At 57.6% G+C, this 18,069-nt stretch overlaps 1 protein-coding gene across 2 annotated transcripts; it reads right to left on the bottom strand.

The window, feature by feature from the left end:
* Window positions 1-3,222: 3,222 nt before the first annotated feature.
* On the bottom strand, window positions 3,223-16,525 carry MST1R (macrophage stimulating 1 receptor). Of its 2 annotated transcripts, none has more exons than XM_069561084.1 (20): window positions 15,088-16,525; window positions 11,999-12,187; window positions 11,796-11,924; window positions 11,453-11,623; window positions 10,562-10,722; window positions 10,049-10,214; window positions 9,799-9,935; window positions 9,224-9,385; window positions 9,035-9,128; window positions 8,668-8,877; window positions 8,413-8,559; window positions 8,161-8,323; window positions 7,885-8,073; window positions 7,606-7,809; window positions 7,253-7,333; window positions 6,918-7,099; window positions 6,676-6,785; window positions 6,259-6,424; window positions 5,737-5,873; window positions 3,223-3,762 (listed from the first exon to the last, which is right to left on the bottom strand). In XM_069561084.1, exons 1-20 carry the CDS (start codon window positions 16,324-16,326, stop codon window positions 3,507-3,509), a joined length of 4,293 nt encoding a protein of 1,430 aa, XP_069417185.1. In that variant the 5' UTR covers window positions 16,327-16,525; the 3' UTR covers window positions 3,223-3,506. The 2 variants fall into 2 exon arrangements, with proteins under 2 accessions (XP_069417185.1, XP_069417184.1); XM_069561083.1 differs by having other exon boundaries at window positions 7,885-7,986; window positions 15,088-16,402.
* Between the last annotated feature and the right edge of the window lie 1,544 nt (window positions 16,526-18,069).

Raw genomic sequence — 18,069 nt, 5'->3', positions numbered from 1 at the left:
ATCTAGGCTCATCGGGCTAAAAACTCTGACTGGAATGAACCCCCAAAAGAATGGAGGGAGAGACTAAGGCTCCCCTGGCCTCCAGTGCCAGATGGGGAACGCTGCGGGTGGTTCCTCAAGTCATCCCCCCTCCTCCAGGCTGGAGTAGCTCCACCTTTGAGCTGACCGGACTCTCACACGGACAGAGCAGAGGCTGTGGGTGAAGAGATGCTCAGTTCCTGGGTCTTCACGGAGGAGAGTTCTCCAGCTCAGCGGGGAGTAATAGGTGTTTCTCACCAGGGCCTGGCAGATGCCAGATCAGCGCTCGGTTATCAATTCTCAGGGCTGCTTCTCTCCAGGCAGAGGCACTGAGTGTGAAAGATGCATGCTGGGCCTTCCTGAGCCTCAGACCCTCCCAAGAGCACCCATGGCCCCCCAACCCCACCCAGCCCTGGGGGAGGGGTGGGTCTCCTACAGCTGCAGGGAGTTAGTTCATGCAGTGGCGTCAGAGGTGGACCCGGGGCCTCATGGGCTGCACCAAGGGAATGACCGATGAAGTCATTGTCCCAGAAAGGTCTCAGGGTTTGAAATGGGGTTGTGTCTGGAGCCCTCAGGGGTGACCCCTAGACAGCCTTTGGATCCCTGTGGAAATTCTCTGAAAGGCTGGGGCTTTGGCATAAGGGGAATCCCAGACCAGACTCCTGGTCCCCATCAAAGCAGGTCGGTCTACCCCCTGTCTGCCCTCCAGGTGCCAGACGACACTGACACCAATGGGCAATCAGGAGGGTGTGAGTCATCTGCCGCTTCCTCAGCCCCAGCTCCCAGCCTGGCCTCCCTCCAGCCTCTATTGGCACCTGCTGGCCCCCAACCCCACTGGGCTGCAATGGAGGGAGACGAGGCAGACGAGCTGACACCCACTCCCCATAGCTCATGATGGGAAGACTGGACTCCCGAAGCCGTGGGAGAAAACTGCGCTCATCCCATCCAACCCCAGTGACAGGCCTGGGCTCAGGCCTCCCCCAAGGGAGAAGTAAAAAACAAACAAATAAATAAGGGAAAGGCAACCCAGGTTTCATGAGCCCTGGAAGCCACTCAAAGTTCCTGTTCTGTTCAGCCCATGGCGGGCAGCCAGAACTAACCCCTCCTTTCTTCCCTGGTGGCCCAGGCAGGAACTGGAAACCCTGAAGCAGTTCCATCTTCAATCACTCCAGATGAATGTAGGACTATCAAATGGCTCTGAGAACAGAGTTCAGAGCTTGGGGGCTTCAGTGTTAGGGAGAGGCGGTGCAGTTGTGTCAAGCACCTGCTTAAGTATGTCCCCTCCCTGGAGAATCCTGGCCCTGGAGGCCTTTGGCCCAGAAACAGGCCCGAAGCCCCACATTCTGGCTACACGGGAAACTGACACCCACTGAGCGTCTTCCGTCTCCCCTCTCTCCTCAATAAGCTTCCCTCCCATCCAGAGAATCCCCTTCTTCTCTGAGTCTCTCTCTTACATATATATATATATATATTTGGCTGCATCAGGTCTTAGTTGCAACACATGGACTCTTTAGTTGCAGCATGCAGGATCTTTAGTTGAGACACGCAAACTGGCATGTGGGATCTAATCCCTGACCAGGGATTGAACCTGGGCCTCCTGCATTGGGAGCATGGAGTCTTAGCCACTGAAGCACCAGGGATGTTCCCTGAGTCCCTTTCTTATCCCTTTCTTATCTGGGCTCATGATAAGCCCATGGTCCCTAAGCTTCAGAGGCCCAGTGGGGAAGGAGACTCAGTCTAACTTCAGTGAAGCCTCTGAGCCTTGTCCTCACTCCTCACCCAGCTCCAAGCCTGGGGTCACCCTTAAATCCCCAGGATGAGATTAGGGCACAAGGACTACCAGGCGGAGGGATAGAGACAGTCCTTTCCAACTGGTACGGGGACCACAGCTGTGGGAGGGTTCCAGGACCATTCCACTCACTTCTCTCCCAGCCTCAGGGGTGACACAAGGCAAGGAGGGAGCCCAGAGGTCCCTGGCAGAGTGTGCAAGGCTACAACTTCCTCCTCTGTGCCTGAACTCTTGGGCATCAGGGGTGAAGTGGTAAACGGGCAGACAGAGCCCATCTCTACCCCTCTCTAGCTTCTAGAGCCCTGATCTTCAGACCCTTGCACAAGAGCTTGAGTCTCCATTTAAGCTTTACCTACCTGTCCTCAGAGTCCTTCAGGTTCCCATATCTGGGCCTCCCTCTTACCCGAGGTGACAGAGTGGGCAACAGATGGATAGAAAACAGCTAGGCAGCTCCAGTCCCAAGGAGACCCCTACTCTGCATACCAGGGGACTCTTGCCCCAAACCCAGGGTTCCATGCATGACAGGCCAGAGAGCTGGTGACTCAAAGGGGTGGGAGCCTACTTCCCTTAGGGTGAGTCAGGGCCCCCCAACTGATGAGAGAGAGGCCACGGGAAGCCTGAGCAAGAAAGAGGACCCACCATGGTGCAGGTCCAGGGCCCAGTCACCCTGGCCGCCCAGGTGTCCACACCAAACAGGGCCCAGTGGCCCCCTCAGCCTTAAGGACGTGGGGGAGCAGCAGTCCAAGGAGGAAGATGCTCTCCTTCTCCGGTGGAGCTGCCCCTCTAGTGGCTATTGTACTGTGGCCTTGATGAGTATAAATAGCCTGAGCCGTCTGCACCTCGAAGCTAGTGCCTTGAAAGTGTGGAGCTGAGGCCTTGCTGCAGGCTCATCTCTCTCAAGGCTGCAAGAGCAATGCTGGCATGACTGGGGGAGAGGGGGACAAGTCTCCATGCCTAACAGTGCATGAGGGCGGGCAGTTAGGGGAAGCGTGCCGGTGGAGCAGGGAGCCCTGGAGTGGGGCTAGGGCCTGGGCAATGGGATGGCGGACTGGGCAACAGCAGAAACCATCGCAGCTGCTGCATGTCTGGGTTTTCAACCCACCCCTCTTGGTTCCATCTGAAAGTCCCCAGGGGCCTGTATTCTAGATGTGGGCCTGGCCTGCCCTTCCTGTTCTCTGGAGCCTTCTTGCTAACCCAACCCCTTTCCAGCCCCAGGGCCTTTGCATGGGCTGTTCAATCTGACAAAACTCTCTTCTTCCCTCAACCATTTCTGGCGCACTTCCTATCTGACAACATCCCAGCAAAAATGTCACCTCCTGGGGTGGCCTCCCTTACCTCCCTCTTCATCTATCTAGGGCTATCCTCCATTCCCTCAGAGCAGCCTGTCTTTTCCTTTCATAGCATTTACCACAAAGTGTACTTAAATATTTATTTGTTCATTTACTGATTTAAGGGCCAGTGGTCACCACTGAGTCCCCTGTGCCCAGCAGCCAGGCACACAGCAGACACCTCATAAATACTGCATCAAGGATCCCCGCACTGGCTCCTCCTGAGGAGCGAGAGATCAATATGGCTTGCAGTCCTCCTATGCCCCTGAAGGTGGAGGGACTGGGACACAGCAGAGGCCAGCCCAGAGGCAGCTTGGGGTAACTGCCACCACTATGCAGGTCCAAGCCCCAAGGCCTGCCTGGGGCTGAGGTCACGTGGGCCTCGGTGGCTCTGAGAGGGGCCGGGGCCGCCCTGGGCTCCTGTGCACTGTCGGGGACGGTGACTGTTCCAAGGGCATGATTGCCTTGTCAGGGGCACCAGGGCCCATGTTCACGTAGGCCACGGGTAGCTGCACGTAGTGATCCCCTCGCAGAGTAGCCACCACGAGTGCCACTTCCCCTGCTAGCTCTCCGAAGGTGGGTCGTGCCGTGGGGTCCGCCACCCAGCAGTGCTGCATCACAGTGTACCTACCAGGGAGAGGAAAATATTAGGGGCACGGTGTACCCCCACCCAGAGCTTCTGGGCTATCCACTTGCGCTTAGCCCCCTGGCAGGCCACAGCGGACAAGAGCGGGTGACATGACTGATGCCTTGCCTCATCCAATTACAGGGAAGCTCTTATTATAACTGCCTGCCTTCCCACCCTGGCAGAGGTCGAATTGCCTCAGGGGTTGAGAGGCTGGACTCCTGTGTCCTGTGACCTGAGCTCTGTGACCTCAACAAGTTTCTTAACCTCTCTGTGTCTCTGGATCCTTCTCTGATCACAGAGCTGTTGGGGCATAAAGTGAGAAGACTCCTACGAAGTTCAGAGCTTAGGGCCCAGCTCATAAGCTATCGCAGTTATCATCACAGGTCTTCCAGGAAGGAAGCCCAGGTCTGAGGAAATGGGGATTCAAAGCCCTGAGATTGTGGGGCAACTCATTGGCATCCTATGGGCTTTCCTGGTGGCTCAGGTGGTAAAGATTCTGTCTGCAATGGGGGAGACCTGGGTTCAATCCCTGGGTCAGAAAGATACCCTGGAGAAGAGAATGGCAACCTACTCCAGTATTCTTGCATGGAGAATTTTATGGACAGAGGAGCCTGGTGGGCTACAGTCCACGGAGTTGCAAAGAGTCGGACACGACTGAGCAACTAACACTTTCACTTTTCTTTCACTTTCTTTGGCACTATGGATCCCAAGCAGTTTCTTTGGGTCTTAACACATGCCCCTTTATCTTGGAAATGTCATCCCTGCCCTAAATGATACTAAAAGTGCCCTACACATGATAATCTCGTATAATTCTCAGACCTCTGAGGGTGGTACTGTGATCACTCTAACTCTGCAGATGAGGAAACTGAAGCCCAGAGACAAGGGACTTCCCCTGGTTTAGAGGATACTGGCATGGCCCCCTTCATTCTCCCTGTGGTTGCTGATGGGTCTTGACTGAGGTGCCCTTTAGGAATTGCCCTAGGCAGAAAATAAATGCCTCCTCCAGGCTCACACGCCTTCCTCCTGGACAGCTGTAAGCAGTGACTGATGTATGTCCGGTGCAAAGACTCCGGCCCCTGGATCTTAATTTCAGAAAACTCTGAAGGGCCACCCCAACTCTAGAGATCCCAGGGGATGGACAGCAGCCTCTTTTACATCTGCATCACAGCTCTACTTCTTTCCTACCTAGTCCTGCTTCCCTTGCCCCCAACCTAGGAATCAACCACCTGCATACATGTAAATCTCCATCTCAGAGTCTGTTTCAGGGAGCCTGACCCGGAGGCAGAAGTTAATTTCCCTGACTCTGAAGCAGATGCATCAGTGAAATAAATAATGAAAAGTAAAAGCAAGGCAGGCAGGGCTGTGAGGAAGGGTTACTCATACCCTTCTGGAACACAAGCTGAGTGAGACAGGAATCATTAGCCACCTTTACCTGTGACCTGGTTCTTCCTGTTCTAACCTCAAAGACCTGAGCATGGCTAAGGCATGTGTGCCGCTCATGAAGCTGAACCACCTGACAGGCACTGATGAAACACAGCTGCTGCCATGCCTCTGGGAACAGGGAATATGAAACTATATCCAATGAAAAACAATTTCTGATCTTGAGATGTGGAGGGGGCTTAGTATGGGAGCTAATGGAACCTTTCCTTGAGGTTAAGCAAGCGGAAGCGATGGAAAACAGCCCCCCTTGCTGGGGATTGTGGGGAGAGGAGTGCTGGGAAATGAAATCACTGGCCTCAACCGATGATTAGGAATGCTGTTACCATGGCAACCATGATCTCCTTCTAGCACCAAGCCCTGATGCTGGTGGAACCAGTCCACAGATGAGGAAACTGAGGCCCAGAGAGGGTCCCTTTCTAGGTCAACCTGAGAATGAGTCAGAAAGCCAGGCAGGAACTCTGTCTCCAGCCCCCTCCTTCCCTTCTTGTCTCTAGGTCCCAGCTCCCTCCCCATCACCATGTCCATATACTCACAGAGAATCTGGGCAATACTCAGGCTGGGGCAGGCGCCGACCCTGGGCCAGGAAGTGAGTGAGGTCAAAAGGGTCGATGTGGGGGTATGGAGGGGCACCCCGCGTCAGCAGCTCCCATAACAGCACACCATACGACCACTGTGGGAGGGGACAGGCGAAGGGACTCAACGCTCAGCTCAGATCTGGGGACAGGTGGACCCCTCCAGGTCTGCTCCCTCCCAGAGCCTGCTAGCTGGAAATAAGGGGCTCCAACCTCAAACCGGAATTGTTCTTCTATACCACACAAGCATCTTCGCTCTGTCCCCACCCACCGCCCCTGAGCCTGCCCAAAGTTGGGGCTCAGCAAGGTCTGGATTGCCTGTGAAGAGCCACCTCTTGCCCTGATACCTGCCCAGAGATGGGCAAATGGTCTGCGGGCACCGCCCAACACAGGGTTCCCTGGGTTCATCAACATCCAGAGTTGAATGGGCAAGGCCGAGTGTTGTCTGAGGCTGGGTGGACTCTGGGGCAGGTGGGGCCTCACCACATCGGACTTGGTGGTGAATCTGTAGGTCTGCAGGCTCTCCAGCGCCATCCACTTGACAGGCAGGCGAGCGTGGCGGTGCTGTTGGACACTGTAGTATTCCTTGTCCAGGACATCACGGGCAAGACCAAAGTCAGCCACCTTGACCGTGAATGACTCATCCAGCCTGGGAGGGGAGGATCGCACTCAGCACTGGTCCCCACCAGGCCCGAACCCATCCATCTCAGGCCCTCACGGGGTTTCTGAGCCACAGCGTCCAACCCAAGCCTGCACTGGGCAGACAGAAAAATGGAGGGCCAGAAAGAGAAGGACATGTCCAGGGCTATAGAGCAAGGAATGGAGCGCGGGCCTTCCCTGGGGGCGCCTTCAGCTGCATGCCCCGGCGCTCCGCCCCCTGGCTTCTCTCTGGCCACTCACATGCAGTTCCGAGCAGCCAGATCCCTGTGCACAAACTTCTGCTCAGCCAGGTACTCCATGCCGTGGGCCACCTGCAGGCCGAAGCTGATGAGGTCCTTTACTGTGGGATTCTGGGGGTGGGTGGGGAGCACAGGTGGGCCAATAGGTGAGGGCAGAGTAGCTCCATGCCCAGCTGCTGCCCAAGCCCCCCCCCCCCCGCCACCTATCCACCCCCGAGAACCCAGGGTTAGCTAAGCACTGACCCGCTGGGGTGAGCGGATGAACTGCAGCAGGTCTCCGTGGCGCATGTAGGGCAGCAGCACGCGGGGCAGCCCTTCCGGGGGCAGCACAATGCCAATGAGAGCCAGCACGTTCGGGTGGTGCAGACGGCGCATGAGCAGCCCCTCGCGCAGGAAGGCCTCCACCTCCTGCACCTCTGTGATGCCTGCAGGGAGGCTGGAGTCAGGCCCAGGGCGGGGAACCCCTTGATAAGGGTCAGATGGGGAAAGGGAGGAAACAAAAGTCTCCAGCTCAGGGTCACGGAGCCAAGCGGTAGCACAGCAGGGACAAGGATCCTCCCAGCCTCTGTTCCACTTACGACTCAGTGACTTGATGGCACAGTGGATTTGATTCTGGGCCTCATCTGTGTATTCTCCATGGTAGACAACTCCAAAATGGCCTGATGAGGGAGAGATGATGAGAGGGGGTCCCAGGGCCCAGAGCACACACCACTCCCACCCACTGGCAACCAGACCTCAGAACTCCAACTCATGATGGCAGAGCCTACAGCCCTCCCATACCCACTTAATCTGCACCAGAACCCACTGAAGACAGAGTTCCTATTTCACAGATGAGCAAATGGAGGCTCAGAGTCCTGCCCGACTGTTCCTCAAGCCCATGTCATCTCAGGACTCCATCTCTCCCCCGCTCCACCTGGTCTGGCACCCATACCTTTGCCAATGACTCGGTCAGCGTGGGTGACCACCCTTTCATGGGGAATCAGTACATCCTTGACCTCAGCCAGGAGCACAGAGTCCAGGTCCCCAAGCTGGATGGATCCTTTCCTCAGCAATGGGACACGGGACCCATCCCCGCTGTCTGAGGAGGATATTCTGTGGACCTGAGTGGAGGAATCCTGGCCAGTGATAGGAGGGGCTGTGGAGGAAGAGAAGGAATGAGGGGCTGGTGGAGCAGACAGTATGGTCCCACCTAGCACCTCCAGCATCTCACCAAGGCCATTTCTGTAGTCAGAGCCTGAGCGGAGCAGAGGCAGAGGCATGGCTCCAGGGGTCCGGTCCAGGGAGGCCAAGTCTTCCAGGTTCGAAGAAAGAACTGTGGACAAATGCCTGCTAGTAGCCAGCCACTCCAAGGTCCTAGAGGCTGACCCAGACCCAGGAGGTGTGGGCAGACCCCCAAGGCCTGGACAGAGAGAGAGAGGATATAGCGGCTTGGAGACGTCATAGTTTGGGGGTGAGGGTTGGGTCAGGATGGCTGTGGAGGGCTCACCTAGCTGCTTCCTCCGGTGGTAACTGAAGACCAATATGGCCGCCAGCACAGCCACAAGCAGGAGCAGAGCCAGGAGGACACCGAGGAGCGTGCTCTGGGGGACCCCTTCCAGACCTGGCCGCACTACCTTGCCCAGGGTGTAGCACCCACCATCCACGCAGACCTGGGGGGCATTAGGTGGCAGCTCAGGCCCAGCCTGTAGACTGCCCCCCCGACCTGTGTCTCCTGAGGAGGGCCAACAGAGCTGCCTACCTGCAGTGGAGCACCATCCTTGCCAAGTTGCAGGGAGGGGGGCAGGGGGCAGACTACCACATCCCCCCACAGCTCGTGCTGGCAGCTCTTGCCACTCACAGTCACATTCACAGCCACGCAGTCGGCCACAGTGCCCAGCCCGATGTACTGCAGAGACAGTCATGGGGGCTGGCCAGTGCCCACCCACCCTGCTCCTTCAGCGAAGCTGCAGCCCTACCCCCTCCACTGTCCTCACCCCTCATCCCCCACACCTACCTCAAACTTGATGGCACGCTCCTCAGGCTTCAGGGGGGCCAGGTCCTTGCTGGGTGGGTGGGGTGGAGGCAGGAAGCGAAAGCCAGGCAGTGTGTAGCCAGGAGCTCCATCCCCACGCACACTCAGGTTCCCTGTCACCCACCCTCGGCGGCCTTGGACCACGTATTCGGGCAGGCGGCACCTGTGTTGCTCCGGGAGCTGCCCCTCACACTGCAGGGCCCAGGTGAGAGCGGTAAGCCCCGGTATCCTACCTTCAGCCACCCCGGCCCCCTGAACCCAGCATGGGCTGGAGCTGAACTCAGGGGACTGGTGTGGCCTTCCTCCCTCCTGGCGAGTGCCCGCTCAGCAGCTGCCAGCGCCCACTCACCCTGTTCTCCACTGCCCTGACCCCGTCATGGAATGACAGTGTGAGGTGCGATGCTGAAGTCAGGTGCTGGCCACGGATGGTGACATGGGAGCCACTGCGGAGGAGAGCGGGGTGCTGGCCTTGGGGTGCTCTCTAAGGCTGGATCCCTCATCCTTCAGGGACCAGAATGGGCGAGGAGGTGACACTTACGTATAGCCGCATTTGGGGCTGATGCCCAGGACAATGGGGTCTTCCTGGTAGTGGAAGTTCCAAGAGCCAGGCACCTCGGCGCCCCCTACCTGCAGGCGAATGGGAACGCTGGCCGTTGCGGCCCCAGGGGGCGTGGTGCATAAAAGCTGCCCCTCGCTGACCCTGCAGAACATGGGGATTGGGCTCAGGGGCACCTTCCAAGTGATGGCCAGGCCCAGCTCCTCCAGGGCCCAATAGACCCCTCCCAGTTCCTCTACTGGTCATATCCCCGATCTGCCCAAACTCCACGGTCTGTTTGAAGACAAGGTGGTCCCAGTAAAGCCTCCAAGCAGTCAGGGAGGAGCAGGGGCCCCATAGCGCTGGCTGCAGCCAATGGACACTATAATGGGCTCTCTCACCATCCCCAAACCACCTCTGGGCTGGAGGGAGCAACAGACACTTCTTCCTGGACCATTCCCTCCACTGAGTGACTGAGCCCTCCTCCCCTACCCTGTCGGGGATCCAAGCCCTACTTGGTGAGGGTTCCCCTATGTGGGACCCTGTAGCCTCCCATCCCCCTTCCCACTGGCTCTTACTGTTTCAGCGGGCACTCAGTCCCATTGACCAGCACAGCCTGGCTGGTGCCAATAGACAGGCCTCGGCCTTCAAGGGTGAGGCAGGTACCTCCTGCCCGAGGGCCAAAGAAGGGTCGGACTGCTGTCAGCACTGGTTCCTAAGAGGGCATGGAGGTGGCTTAGCTTGGAATAGGAGGCCCTCCCCTCCAAACCCTTCCCTGCCCGAACTGCCCACCTACCCAAGAACACAGACAAGGCAAGGCGACCTCACCATGAAAGAGAAGCCTCCCAGCGTGGAGGTGCCATCTACCCGGAAGTGCCTGCCCAGTGGCATATTGGCCACAGTGAGGCTGACGTTTGCAGGCCCAGCCACCTGCGTGCTCAAGGGCTCCAGCTCACACTCAAAATCCTCTATGAAGTCCTTCCGGGGCAGTCGGCTGGGACATCAAGGGAACTCAAGGTCGGCCGGGGTGGTGGGTCACACAGGCCTACTGGCCTGCCCACCACAAATCACAGGTCTCCTCTGAGCTTAAAGATATCATCTATCTACCCATGCCTCAATCCCGGGTCAACAGGAACTGTCGGTGCAGGGACTAGTTTGGCCATAACTCAACAGACAGGTAAGGCACATGCAGGCTCAGAAAGGAATAGAGGTGTCACCCCAGACACAAAACAAGCAGAGCCACCGCAGCTTGCCTCATGCAAGCTGAGGACAGGATCTCACAGCAAAGGGGCTGCTTGGTTTACCCGCATCAGGGACAGAAACAGCAGGGACCAGTCATACCTGAGGTCTGAGTTGCCTTTAGGTAACAGTCGGCAGGGACTTCGACCCACAGTGACCTGATGGGTGCCTTCAGGCACCAGACCAGGAGGGTACAGGTAAAAGTTGGTGCCACATAGGGTCAGTCTTGTGCTGCCCCTTAGGGGTCCACTGCGGGGATAGAACTGAAAGGGGGAGGAGAACATAGCCTGAGTCCCTCTGTAGGTCAGGACTCTCAGGCCTGTCTGCTTCCTCCTAAGTTTTCTGCCATACTCCTTGCCTGCCACACACTCCAGTCACCCTAGGTCATGCTGTGTGCTGGATGCTAAGTCGCTTCGGTCATGTCTGACTCTGTGTGACCCTATGGACTATAGCCTACCAGGCTCCTCTGTCCATGGGATTCTCCAGGCAAGAGTATTAGATTGGGTTGCCATGCTCTCCTACAGGGGCTCTTCCCGACCCAGGGACTGAACCCCCAGCTCTTGCATTGGCAGGTGGGTTCCTTACTGCTAGTGCCACCTGGGAATCCCTTTACTCTAGGTCAGCAGTCCCCAGCCTTTTTGGCACCAGGGACTGGTTTCACGGGAGACAGTTTTCCATGGACCAGGAAGAGGAGAGATGGTTTTGGGATGATTCAAGCACATTGTATTTATTGTGTACTTTGTTTATAATCTAATGCTGCAGCTGATCCAACAGGAGGTACTGATCTGCAGCCCGGAGGTTGGGGACCCCTGCTCTAGCTCACATGCTAGTCCCCATTCAACACTATTCTGTCTCAAAGTCTTTGAATGTGCCCTCTTTGTAGCTACTTAGGACATCCCAGACCTGAGGAAGATCATGGTTAAGACCTGCTGACTCCCACCCCAGGCCCAGCAGGTCCCATCACTTAACTGTGCCCTGACAGGCAAGCCATACCTCAGTAAGCTCGGGTGGGCAATAGTCCTGTTGCCAGGAGCCAGGACACTCCTTCTGCCGGCCACACATGCCCCCACACCATCCACAGCCCATGAAACGCTGTGCCCGCAGGCAGCGCCCACAGGTGAGGAAGTGGCGACAGCCAGGGCCCCAGATCGGTACCTGGAAAACCTGGAACAGACAGGTATCTCAGGGGTGGCTGAAGGGGGAGGCTAAGCCCCCTATAACTCCTGTTCCACTGTAAATCAGGGTGGTGAGACCTGTGTGTCAGTGCCTCCCTGGATTCCAGCGGGAGTCTGTGCTCCCAACAGCCCAGCCCCAGGCCCTATCCTGCCCACCTTACCTGGTCCCCAGAAGCAAAGAGCAGGTGGTCCCCAAGGCGTCTGACACCCCGATGCACGGGCTGCCCATTGCTGCCCAGTGAGAAGTTGGACACGTACAGCAAGTAGTTGAGAGATCTGGTCAGCTCCACCTGGGACAGGTTGGCCGTGAGCAAAATGGGGACAGGGATCCAGGGACGAGGGGCCGCAGAGACGAGGGACTCACCTGCAGGATGCGCCCGTCGGCTGTGCCCATGTGGGCCACTGTGACGTTGTTGAGGCGCGTCACGTACAGTGCCGTGACCTCCACTGGTCCCAACAGCCCATTGAATAGGTCCACCCGTAAAAGGCTGCTGCTGACGAGCAGAGGGAAGTGGCGGCAGCTGATATTGGGGCTGGAGACCCCCAGACCAGGCTAGGGAAAGTCAAAGAAGGAATCAGGGCTCATCTCCATGTGCTGAACCCTTTGGGCCTCTGTCAGGGACCACAGTGGCCTAAACTCCCACCTCTCACCTGGCCTGGCTGGAGAAGGACCCAGACCTGCCAGGCATCCCACCTTCCATCATGCGGCTTTCAGATGCAGCCAGGCCAAGGAAGAAGGCCGAGGCCAGAAGGCTGGCTCCCGCGCCCAGAGCCTGGCCCTTCCCTGCCACAGCCATTCTGATAATGTGTTATGGAGCCTTCCAGAGACAACCCCACTCTGTTCTCATTACCACGCTGTGGAGTTGGCTTCTCTTATCACTCCTATTTTACAGATAAGTAAACGGGCTCAGAGAGGTCTGCCCACCTGTCAAAGGCCTTGTTCCCTCCCAGGAGAGGAGCCAGGTTGACAGTCTTGAGTTCCTGACCAGAGTCCTCTCCTGCCCCCTGCTGGTCCTGCCCCATATTTCAACAAACCCTGTCACCTCTTAAGGCTTCAAAGTCTCCACCTGCTTAAGGAGCTGAACTCTGAGATTAATTGGGCGGCATGGGCTTGGTAACATGGTCCTTCTCCCTGAGACACCAAAGATCTTCCGGCACCTCCAGCCACCACCTGTATCTCCTTCGAGGTACAGGAGGGATAAACCAGGGCCTGAAGGCCTGGGTGCCAGGAGACACTAATTTCTCTCCTGTTTTTAGCAGGAAGGTGTCTGGCGGACACCCAGTGCCCCAGGTCAGGGTTGTGGAAGCTTCTGGGAAACCAGAAGTGAAGATATGGATGCAAGGGTATTGGAGCTGGATGCAAGGTACAGGCAAGGCTCTGTAGCCCTTGTAGCTTGGGACCCTCCCTTGCCAGCCCTAAGGGTCCTCCTCCTGATAGGAGGCCCCTGTCTGACAGTTGTGCTTAACCCAGTCCTGAGACGTCAGCACTGATTGTAAGTCTTAGAGCAAGACCTCAGCATAGAGCTGGGCCCTGAAACTCCACACACTGGATCTATAGCATGGGTGGGTGGGGACTAGGAGTCTGTCCTAACTGGAGGTGAGTAAAAGTCCCGATCCTAGCAGGAAGCCAGCCAGGTGTTTTCTGTATGACTCAGGGACAGGTGGGGCTGTGCACTGGAAAAGAGGCCCTACCCTAGTCAGAGGCCCTACCCTGTCTGTGTGCCCCTGGGCTCCAGGGCCTTGGCTATGGATTCCCAGGCTTTTCTGGGGACTCCAGCCTCCTGAAATCACTGAAGTGTCCAGTACCTCATAGAGGAGGGTGACTCCACCAGACTCAAACCCCACCTGAACCCATGGAGGGCAGGGACCAGCTCTGAGGCCCTCAGGCTTCATGAGGGCAGCCACAAGGAACACAGAGTGGCTTTCCTCCTAGAGGCTGTGTGCCCAGTCACTGGACAAACATGGGACAGGCTGGTTCACACACTGCCTGGGGGCCTGGCCAGACTGTGGGCAGGGCTGGAGATTAGCCCTTTCGAGCCTTGTACTGCCAAGTGGGGCCGGGTGTCTTCTGATCTCCTGACCCCTAGCCAAGTCAGAGAGAGGTCCCGATTCCCCAGAGAGAAGGAGAGGAGGGCAGTGAGGGTTCCCTATGCCCAGACTAGGGATTCCCACCCCTAGGGCCTCCTCAACCCAGATGGCATCAGCGGAAGGAGGAGGCTGAAGATCTCCCCCTCTTCATTGTGTGTAAACTCTCCTCCTGCCACTGGGACATCAATCAGAGCAAAAGGAGACAGTGAAGAATGCCACAGCAAGGCCAGAGCCACAGGGCAGATAGCAACTCTGAGACCAGTGACTATGGGTTAGTTCCCTGAAAGGCTACTTGTCCAAGGCCATTCCTTCATTCATTCACCCATTTTCCTTGGTTTAATCTCTTGTAAGTAGGGTGGGACTGTTTCAGTGGCCTCAAGAAGTCAGTTTTAGGTTTGTCCTCAGGGAAAAAGCATTTTAAGGACCATCCTCTTAGTCTCTATTCCAGCTCCCTAACACCATGGCTGAAGGGAACCTGCGCAGGGTCTACCGGGAGGAGCACGTTGTTCAGCCTAGCCTGGGAGACCTCCTTCCTGGGATGAGAAGGGCCCCAACTATGGTGAAAGAAAGCCTGGGACTCCTGCATGGTGAACCAATCCAGCCAGCCCCTCCTAGGCCTTTACTCATAAGCAGATGTTTACAGTTGCTTGCACAAGACGGGGGTGAGTCTCCTGGAATCCACTAGAGCCAGGCCGCCTTCCCACTATGTCCTGATTCCTCTCCCAGTCACCCCACTGAGAGCAATCAGTAATGAGTGGGTCCATAAAGCCTAGGGCAGGCAGGCTCCCTGACAAGCACCCAACTTTCAAGGCCCAGAAGGATCTATGGAACAGGGGTGGAGGGGGGCATTCTCTGACAACTCCTGCCCCACCCTCTTGGGAAAGCAGAGCAAAACAAGCGCTCCCACAGGGAAAGTGAAACTGTGTTGGTGAGTAGATGTGAGTCTGGGTGAATTTGTGAGTATCTGCCTGTGGATCGGGGGTGAAGGGCTGCTTTTTGTGTATGTCCCTAAGTGTATAAACTGGGGGCAGGTAGAAAGGGACAACCACCATTGTACCCAGAGTTTGGAAGTATGCCTGGCAGAGAGATAGTTATGATGCAATCCAATTTTCCCATAACCAGGGAAATTACCTAAAAAAGCAAGAGGCCATGGTAAGTGAGAGGGTGAAACAGGAAAAGGGTTTAGCAACAGGCTCTAGCCTGGCCAGATGAGATTTCAGTATGCCATTTGACTGACTCCCCCTAAGAAACTGGGTGGAAGAGAAAGCTTCTCCCTGCCTGCCTTCCCCCTCCTAGACCCTCTCAGCTGTGGATGGGAAGTGAACACACACTGCTCACAAGTGAGAGCTGCTTCCTTCTGCTTACCGCATCTGGGCAAAAACTGGGCAACTGGAAGAAGTCCAGCCCTCGCCGGAGGCCAGGAGGGACGGGAGGCTCACAACAGCGCTCTACGCCCTGCTCGATGAGAGTGTCCAGCAGGTGGACCGGGAACGCACAGACCACAGAATTGGGATCCGCACCTGGGTGGCTGTCTTTGCTAGCTGAGAAGACCCCGAAGAGCACTTCCTGCCCCTCAGGGATGCTCAGCTCAGCGGCTAGGTGGCCGCCCACTGGAGCAGCATGGGCTGCCCGCAGCACCGGGTAGGGCTGCCCACCCTCATGGGCCGCGCGTCGCCGGCGTTTAGGGGCGAAATGGCAGTCAAGGACCAGCTCTCGGTAGTCGCCCAGGTCGGTCTCAACAGCACTGAGCCGTGCCAGGCGCGTGTGCAAGGCGCCAGGAGCAGCTGCCACGTCGGTGGGCTGTACCATCAGGAAATAGACGAAGGCTCCGGCGTGGAAACTGTACACATATTCGATGCGGTAGGAATCGAGGTGCTCGGGCAGCACCGAGAGCGCTGCGAAGCCTGCTGCGAATCCTGAACCGTCGGCCTTGAGCCGCCGGATGGACACTGAGAGCGGGCTGAAGCTGGCGGCCACTGCCGAGTCCAGTGACGATGCCACGTACAAATAGGATGCCTGGCCCTGCTCAACCACAGTCACGAGGGTGCCCAGAGGGCTGGCTACACAGTCGGGACAGTCCTCTGGCCGGTTGTGCTCTGAGAAAAGGCAGACCGGTGGCGCCAGGTGCAGGGCTGTCCCGCCTGGCTCTAGCTCATGCAGGAAGCAGCGGCCTCGAAGGCTGGAGCCACAGCTGATCAGAGCGGGAAGCGCGGGTTCCAACACCAGAACCTGTGCATCTGTGTCTCCTGGCGGGCCGTGGGGGCCTGGGCCACAGGCCTCACACGTCTGGCAGCCAGGGTCCCCAACAGGGCCGGTGGCCAGGCTCTCAACCGGCTGCAGATCAGGTCCAAGCACATGCAGGCGATTGCGTGTGGCCACGAACACCGCACTCCCTTCCCTGCCGCCCTCGTAGGTTGCAACGGCTTGTACCGGACTGCTGGCGGAGAAGCTGGGCACCGAGTACTCCACCGCAAAGTCGCGGGAAGCAGCATACGGGATGCGCGGGCACTGCCAGGACCCGCCAGTCTCGGGCACCGCCGGCAGCGTCGGCGGCAGCAGCAGCAGTAAGAGGAAAGGCTGCAACAGCGGCGGGTGGAGCTCCATCGAGGCCCAGGTAGGGCCCCGTGGAGGTTTCCGCAGACCCGGGCCTGGCTGGGAGCAGACTCGAAGTCTGGGTTGGGACCCGCGTCGAGGGTCGATCCTGGGAGCCCCGGGGCAGCTGACCCCACCAGGACTCCTGAGATGCCCACCGCCCTCTCCTGCCCACAGTGGCCGAGCGCCTGGCGCGGGCGGACACACGCAGACAGAGAGGCCGCCTCACCTGTTGCTCTTGTTGCCGCTCCCAGCCGGAGATTAGAGCAAAGACTTTCGGAGCTACCCCGGCGCGGCGGACAGGACCAGGGCGTGGGGCGGAGCCGTGGGCGGGGCCCTCTGGTCGGCTGGCTGGCCGACTTTCCCCGCCCTCGGAAGCCTGGGTCCTACACCTACGCTTGGGCCCTTTTTCCTCAGTGGCCTGTGAGTGAGTGGGTGTCGAGTGGCCCGGAGAGACGTTTAGTAGATCTAAGCTGTCCTGTCCCGCCCCCTGACGATCGACTGGGCGGAAATGGGAGGGGTTGCCCCAGCGCGTTTGAGGACCATTTGGTATCCTTCTTCTCTCGGCTCCAGGATACAGCAACATCCTCAGACACTCGTTCCTGGTCAGGGCCCAGGGAACTCTTTTTGTGGGGACCAGAAGCCAGGAATGTGTGGAGAACCAGAGGGGAGGTGTGAGGAGACCCCAGGAGTGGCACTACCCTCTTTGAAAGCGTTATTCAGTCGTGTCTGACTCTTTATGACTGTCGCCCGCCAGGCTTCTCTGTCTGTGGGATTCTCCAGGCAAGTATACTGGAGTGGGTTGCCATTCCCTTCTGGGACTATCCCTCCGTGGACCTGCTCTGGGCTGACTGCGACAGGATGGCGGTCAGAGGCTACTGCCTTGCATCCGGCCTGCCCAGGGCAGTGGGAGTTATAAGATGGGGCCCACCCTGTTGGCTGGATCTTAGAGTCAGAGGAGAAGCAACTTACATGGAGGCCCAGCCCTAGCTCTGGTCTGTCTACCACTGTCTCCGTAGGTGGCAGCTGCAGGGATGGGGTCAACAGAACACAAGCTGGCCTTGCTTCCTGGTTCTGTTCCAGCACCTCCCTGATATGCAGGAGACATGGGCTTTGGCTTTCAGGGCACCTCTAACCTGTTCTGTTAGCCTTGCTGGGCCTCAGGCTTTCAGTCTCCGAAATGAGGTGGTTGCCCAGAGTTCTCTCTCCAGGCTGTGATTTGTGCAGGGTGGGAGTAGGGGAGTCAACCCAGGTCTGCTCTTGCCATCTCTCAGCATCTGCTCTTTGGGAACTACACCCCCCAACACTGGAGCGTCCTGGGGGACATCTTTAGCCTGATATCCACCTCAGCCAGGTGGGCCTGGGCCATGGAGAGAAGGAAAGCTTCACAGAGTGACCCTAGGTTGAGTTCTGAGTGACCTGTGAACTGTGAGTCCCAGAGATTTGTAGGGTAAGGAGTGCAGGTGAGGAGAGGAGACAGCCCAACAAGATTCAGCCTGGCCCTACGAGAACCTCCTCCACTCATCTCCAGCCTATACTCCTAGTTCCTCCTTCCAGGAACACCTTTTCCCCTTCCTTCTCTTGCAAAGTACGTGGCATCTCCTCCAGGAAGCCTACCTGATCTGGGTGGTGCCAAGTCCATTTTGTGGGTGCCATACACCCTGTGCTACACCTACCCCAGGACAGTTCACTCTGAATAACTGACACCCCCCCTTCACCAATTCCTAATTCGGGACTCCCCTACCCCTCCAGGCT

This window comes from Ovis canadensis, chromosome 19 (assembly GCF_042477335.2).
Source record: "Ovis canadensis isolate MfBH-ARS-UI-01 breed Bighorn chromosome 19, ARS-UI_OviCan_v2, whole genome shotgun sequence".
Lineage (NCBI taxonomy): Eukaryota > Metazoa > Chordata > Mammalia > Artiodactyla > Bovidae > Ovis > Ovis canadensis.
This window is presented reverse-complemented; position numbering and strand designations above follow the sequence as displayed.

Coding starts and splice junctions, on each gene's coding strand:
- MST1R (XM_069561084.1), bottom strand. CDS start 16,326: ATGGAGCTCCACCCGCCGCTGTTGCAGCCTTTCCTCTTACTGCTGCTG. Junction 9,386..9,798: donor ACTGAGTGCCCGCTGAAACA/GTAAGAGCCAGT, acceptor CATGTTCTGCAG/GGTCAGCGAGGGGCAGCTTT. Junction 7,810..7,884: donor TGACTACAGAAATGGCCTTG/GTGAGATGCTGG, acceptor CTTCCTCCACAG/CCCCTCCTATCACTGGCCAG.